General features: G+C 40.0%; 1 protein-coding gene across 24 annotated transcripts in view; it reads left to right on the plus strand.

The window, feature by feature from the left end:
• The window catches only part of SLC8A1 (solute carrier family 8 member A1), a 376616-nt gene extending 370068 nt beyond the window's left edge, over positions 1 to 6548 (plus strand). For 16 of the 24 annotated variants that reach the window (XM_037807858.1, XM_037807860.1, XM_037807859.1 and 13 more), the window contains one exon: positions 2346 to 6547. In XM_037807858.1, coding sequence (XP_037663786.1) covers positions 2346 to 2722 — 377 coding nt within the window. In that variant the 3' untranslated portion in view covers positions 2723 to 6547. Of the gene's footprint in view, positions 1 to 2345 lie in introns of all 24 variants that reach the window. The other 8 variants (XM_037807837.1, XM_037807853.1, XM_037807855.1 and 5 more) reach the window with 2 other exon arrangements.
• The last annotated feature ends 280 nt before the right edge of the window (positions 6549 to 6828 follow it).

Consider the following 6828-nt stretch of genomic DNA (forward strand, 5'->3'; position numbering starts at 1 on the left):
CTCAGCTGCCTGTCCTTGAAAAAGAAAAACAAAATGACTTCTTTTTTTTTTTTTTTTCCTGAGGCTGCTGCTGCATCAGCTCTTAATAACTCTTAATAATGAAGTGCAAGAGACCATTAAGACTGATCTTGCTTTGCTTTTACTCCCCAGCCTCTGTGATTGGGCTGTAAAAGGGGATTGTGGATCATCCACCAAGGAGGATTAACAAACTGCCTGTGATTTCTTCAGTCTTTTCTCCAACTGATACAGGAAAGAGGGTTCAGTGAGAATCTGTTTCAGAGTCTCCAAGTGAAAGGAACAGGGTAACTTGAAGTGGGCTAAGAGGAAAGGAAAACTCATTAGCCCTCTTGAGAGGGACATCGTGGTATGGACAGAGCATGGGCTCTGAAATCAAAGACCCTGTCCAAGAGATGTAATATCACAACATAACTGTTCCATAAATTGTAAAACAGGGATAATGATATCTACTTCGTAAGGCTGGTGAGAGGATTGAATGAGAATATGGAGGTAACATGTATAGCATAGTGCCTGGCCAGAGGAAACAGTGTTTGCCTTAGTTTCTTTTATTAAAAAATAGTAATTGAAGCCTGTCTTTCATCATAGACAGAGGTCAGAGTCAATGAGATGCGCCCTCAGGGTGACCATCTCCCTTTCAGAAAGAATGTGATACTGCAGATGCAATAGCCTCTGAGCAGCCTACAGAACCTTCATACCCATTTTAAAGCACAAGACTCTACAGGCAGATAGGAACTCACGTGCTTTACATAGTGTGCCCATTCGCAATTACAGAGGAAGGATGGCAGCAAGAGGATAACAACAGAGAGGAGAAACTAGACCAACTATCAGGCATACAGCCTACACACATGCTCAGAGTATGCCAGGGACCTCAGGAGGACCAGAGAGGATTATACAACTTGTACTGATCTAACACTTCCATACTTGCCTTTGCATATGTGAGTTCAATTTGACAATTATTAACGTATACTATAAAACTCCTGTGCAAAGTATTTTGTAAAGATAAATGAAAAGACTTTGATAATGGTAAGTCCTTTGATCGATTGCATGGTCAAGAAATTGAGTATTGTGCAAGTTCTATTTACGGGCCTAGTAGGGAGCTTTTTCAGATCCCACCCCAACTATTCACTGATAAAGCTTGGTCAACTTACATGCCCTTTTCCAAAACAATAAAAAGAACTACTCTTACTTTGTCCCAAGAAGCATAGTAAGCATTTTACATACAACATTTCAATGAACAATAGCATTAGAAGTGGATTTCATAATTCCCCTTTCACAGATTAGGAAATGGAGGCTCAGAGAAGTTAAGTAATCTGCCCAGGGTCACACAATCAGCGGCGAAGGCACGAGTTGAAACTCCCTTGTCCAAATGTGGTCTGAACTCCTGTAATTTACTCAACAAGAATCATAAATCACTCTTATCCTACCCCTATAATGGACCATGACTTTCCTATTTTGAGAAAAAAGATCTATTCTGGGTTATTGATGCAGAGAAGTTTGAGGATGGTCCTGGGTACGCAGGGCATGGTGAAAGGCACGAAGCAGACTGGACAAGCATTGGCCTTGAAGGTAGGGGCCTCGCTCGAATCCTGACATGGCTGCTTCTTAGTTGTGTTATGTTGCACCCATGATTTAGCTTCTCTAATCCCAGTTTCCTCACCTACAAAGTTTCCTCACCTCATAGAGTTGTTGTCAAAATCTGAAGTGGTAACTAAGTGAATCTGCTTTCCTATTCTTAAAGCTTTTGGCAAATGTCAGCTACTATTATAGTTCAATTCTTTTCAGTTCCACTATTGACTTGTTCTTGAATCTTTGCAAATATCTCCTGACTCTTTTATGTTCTCATCCATAAAATGCAGCTGATGATACAGCATCTTTTAGTAATACCATCCAGCAGCCATTCTTAACCTGTAATGCTTAAGAATCTTTTGGGATATTGTTAAAACAGTTCCCTGGGCCTTTGTTGTTATGATGCAGCATGGCTGGATGGAGACTTAAGAAGGCCCTCCTGATATTCTAATGTATATGGCCTGTAATTATGCTTTTTAAAATGCTGCCTTTATAACAGTTCCATTATAAAGAACTGGGGTGTCTGCAGGTAAAGAACTTACCCAAGATCACCCAGTCAGGCAGAAGCACAGCTAGCACTCCTGATTTTAGATCCTATTCTTCAAACCACACAACTCGGCCTCAAAGGAACATCAAAGCCCACTCTAGGTCACTGGGTCTACATCAGGGTTTGATTCTAGAGTACACAGCTAAAGCTTCCAGCACTCCACAGACATCTTAAGAGTTAACAGTGTCTTTGCCTCATTCTTCTTTCTCTGCAGACACGTTTGCAAGCAAAGTGGCAGCCACCCAGGACCAGTACGCTGACGCTTCCATAGGTAACGTCACCGGCAGCAACGCGGTCAACGTCTTCCTGGGAATCGGCGTGGCCTGGTCCATCGCTGCCATCTACCACGCAGCCAACGGGGAACAGTTCAAAGTGTCCCCTGGCACGCTGGCCTTCTCTGTCACTCTCTTCACCATCTTTGCTTTCATCAATGTGGGGGTCCTGCTGTATCGGCGGAGGCCGGAAATCGGAGGTGAGCTGGGTGGGCCCCGGACTGCCAAGCTCCTCACATCCTGCCTCTTTGTCCTCCTGTGGCTCTTGTACATTTTCTTCTCCTCCCTGGAGGCCTACTGCCACATAAAAGGCTTCTAAAGGAACAATCAGATATAGCAAATTTATATATATATATATATATACATATATATATACATAAAGATTTATGTATAATGAACAGAGGAAACTGACGTTTGTCGTGTTCTCTTACCTGCTGATGGAATCCGGCTTGCAAGAGCATACTCTGTACTAGGGCCGAAGCGAGAAACCATCTCCTCCCATTCCCAGGGGCATCATCGTATTGAACAAGGCGTGGAGGCAGGGCCGTCCATCCATCTTTGCAGCTCGGCCTAGAAGGGATGTACAATCTCCAGATTGATAAATCATTAAGGCTTTGATTTGTTTTCTTGTTTATGCTTTTGGTTTTGGTGGGACTGGGGAGGTGATTGAGGCTTGGCTTTTCTTTTGTTTTCTTTTGGTTTTTGTTGTTGGGAGGGTCAGGGGTTTTTCTTCTCTTTATGAAAGGTGATGACCGAGCCAAATGCAAATGTTAAATCGTTAAGATTCCCCTCCTCCCAAATTTTTAAAATTATTTTTGATTAAAAAAGGATCTGGGCATGGAAGAGGAAGCATGTCTTCACTATTTTACCAAGTTTCTTGCTCAACTCCAGAATCTGAGCAGAAGGGAATCTGCCTCCAAGAAGAAGCTCTAATAGAGCCAGGAAAAGTGATGGTTCTAGATACTATCTGGTATTTAAAGACATAATACCTGGCACTGCTGTTCAACAAGTATAGGGATGATGTGCCTAGATTCCCAGGAACATGCAAAATCCTATTTTTCTTATCTTTTTAGCTCTGGACTATGATTAGTAAGGCCCTTACTCTGGTGATCCAGCCCAGCTACTCCTCCTCAGTCCCCTGTCCCAACCCTCTTCCTCCTGACCCCCACGCCCGATGCAAATAGGAAGACTAGCCCCATTCAAAGAGCACATCATCCTTTTCCATTTGCATCAATATGTGTCCCAGTCCCATGTTGCTATTGCCTAGGATTATCCATCAGTTTTATTTTCAAAAGCATCCATGGCCTGCACAGTCCTGTTCCAGTCACGACTGAACATTTGCTCCTTCTTTTTCATGTGCCTGTTTGGGAATGTTGTTGTGATACTTGTTACACAGTGCATGGATGAAAAACAAAACAAAAAGTGTATTTGTATATAGTAGAGTGTAGCATATTCCATCCTCCCATTCATCAACATTGCTTGGACGTTGAAGACATGAGTTGTTTTTTCACCTGAGTTGGTACTTTTGTGTTGTTATTGAATTTGATTATTACTCGGGATAAAAGGAGAAAAATGGCTTATATGTTCATGGATCTGCACATTCATTTCTAAGAAGCAATAACTGTCATGTGGAAATTTAAAGTTACTGAGGGGTTCAGCAGACAAACTACAAAGTATCTTATGGAATATTAGCCATGTGGAACACATCAGAGGCCTGTAAGCATCACCCGTTAATTCAGGAAGGCCAAGGAGTAAGGTATGGTAGAGAAGTGGGTGAGTTACACATGCCTGGACTTTGAGAGCCTCCATTTCTACAACACCCCTTCCCCCAAGTATTTATTTCACATCTGCTCTGTCTGGCACAGATGGTAGATAGTGCTGGTTTATTCATTTTATTTTTTATGTAAAAGGCTATTTTGAGCCCTATTTCTGTCACCATGCAGACCCCTTTGATTGTATCTGCAGTTTGTGAGTAGGAAAAAAGTCAGGTGGCCAGTGGACCTTGTAAGGTGTGTCTCCTTGACATCTGACTGAAGAGCAAGCAATTAAATGAGATCAGTGCCTCCCAGGAGGATGGCACCGAGAGGTTTTTAACCATTTACAAAGAATGGCTCTTTCTATTTCAAAATACCAAAGAGCATGGGATAAACCCAATATTCCAAAGTAACGAGTCCACTAATGAGGGAAAAGGAATGATTTTTGCCTGCCTCTCAGTGATGTCTCTGCTTATGGGGAATCCCAGGATAGAGACTTCTCTGTACTGATTCAAAGATATTTAAGAAATAAAAGCTGTTGAAACTTATTTTCTCTTCTTCCATTTAGTAATCATGATCAATTGTCAATTCATAAACATTTGGTGGTTGAATGAATAATTAAATGCCGATTACCCACTCAACATGGCAGGTACTACGCTATCTCCTGGGGACTAAACCATAAACCAGGCAGCCCAGATCCCTGTCCGTAGGGGTTTAGAGTTCATGTGATTGCTATTTCCATGAGTCAAGTCCAACACGGTCATATGGAAACAGTTTTATCTTGTGGGGAAAACACGATTATGAAACTAACATAAACACATTGAAACTCTACAAATAACAATGGTCCAACTGTCTCAAATACTGGGATTTTCTTTAGGTAGAAAATTATAAACATAGACTTGGAAGAGCACCCTATTTATCCTTGACCAATCTTGCAGATCTGTACAGCTCCCATTTTAAACCAAGGAAAAGGCAACCATGTTGGTGATTGAGATCAGGGGCAAGGCCTAGTTAATCCCGGTTTTTTTTTTTATCTTTCTTGGGAAACTACTCTTGTATGCCCCACAGCTTTGTGATTGCTCCCATCTGCCACCGACTCATGCCTGACCTGTCGTGGCCCAACACAGGCAGCCATGATCCTTTGGGGGGACACCTTCTAACCCGTGCTTTATTTAATATTTATTTTTTTTTTGAGATTTACCAAGTGGAAAGCTAGCCTAGCAATACCAAGGAAATATAGTTAAGGGATGTAAGTTGCTTAAACATTAGCAGGATTTTGCACTCACTTTTTAGCTGGATTTGGAATGACAGTAATTCCATAGCGAATTTTCACAGAGGACTTTAAGAAATTCTTGCTGTTGGTCAATTTCAAATTCAAAGTTTTTTAGTTTGTTTGCTTTTTAAATTTTCATGCCATAGGGAAAATATTGATTCTGGTTTTTCAGGGTGGTTGTTAATTATTATAGTTGTGTACAATTATTTCATTTTATTTGTTTGATTATTTCATTTTGTGTGTATTGTGCACAGCTTTAGGGAAAAAACTGCACTAATTGTGCTGTTCCTTATAAATGATATACATTATTGACACAGACAAATAAAGTTTCTAATTGTTTCTGATTTAACCACTAGTGATACAGCATATTCTGTATGGAATGTTTTCTCCCTTTTCATTGTCATCTACTTCATTTTTTGTTTTCATGTTTTGAAGAAATAAAGACCAAAAAGTATTATTGTGCAATTGGTATCCTCATCCAAAAGAAAGAAGATAGACACCCAGTATTCAAACTCTTGAAAATGTCAACCCTTTGGCCATGCAATGTTTCATTTTTAATTTCTCAAGAAAGCACAGTTAAGGGTCAGAATATTTGCCTATCCTGTAGTGCTGAGATAAATATTGGAAAGCAGTGTTATCTTGGCATTCTTCAATTTCACTAATTGTCTTTTAACATATATTAGTGCCACTCTACCTGCATCTTTTCTGTATCCAAGGAAATGAACCCATACAGCCTTTTACTGTATAGAGTATTATATCAAATCAATCAAACCCAATATAATTGATCATTGGAAATGTGTATCTAGCTGCTTCTCAAGGAATAAATAAGTGAATTGGTCTTTTAGTATCATACACTGTATTTCTCTCATTTCCCGTAGAACTTCTGCCTGGCATTGATAAGTTCTGACTGTCTAATTATATAGGCTATTGACTTCATGTATCATACAATCAAACCTGTATAGGGAGAGGTGACCCCAAAAGGGGAATTAACATTTGTGGGAAAAAAAAAAAGTTTTGACCCCTAAAGCTTGTGCACATATTTGCAAGTCTACCTTAATATCAGTGGATTTAGTTCATACTGTAATCTATAGAATCTGTTCACTGTCTGCCTACAAATGATTCTTTATTCATCTGATCATCCTTAAAATTTTCTTTAGAATTCTTCATTGTATCTACATATAGAATATTCATTATATGTGGCAGGTTGTGTGTGGCACACTTTTATATGTGAAGGAACTAGGGATAATTTAAATATTTTCTTGGAGTCAAACAATTGATTTGTCTCCTGGGTACTGATCTTTGACTTAATGCAATATGGGTAGCCAACATTTACTTCTTTAAACAGCCAAAAGATTAATTCAATGACCAACACAGCCTTGACCCTATAACAACCCTTCT

Source organism: Choloepus didactylus, chromosome 17 (genome assembly GCF_015220235.1).
Source record: "Choloepus didactylus isolate mChoDid1 chromosome 17, mChoDid1.pri, whole genome shotgun sequence".
Classification (NCBI taxonomy): domain Eukaryota; kingdom Metazoa; phylum Chordata; class Mammalia; order Pilosa; family Megalonychidae; genus Choloepus; species Choloepus didactylus.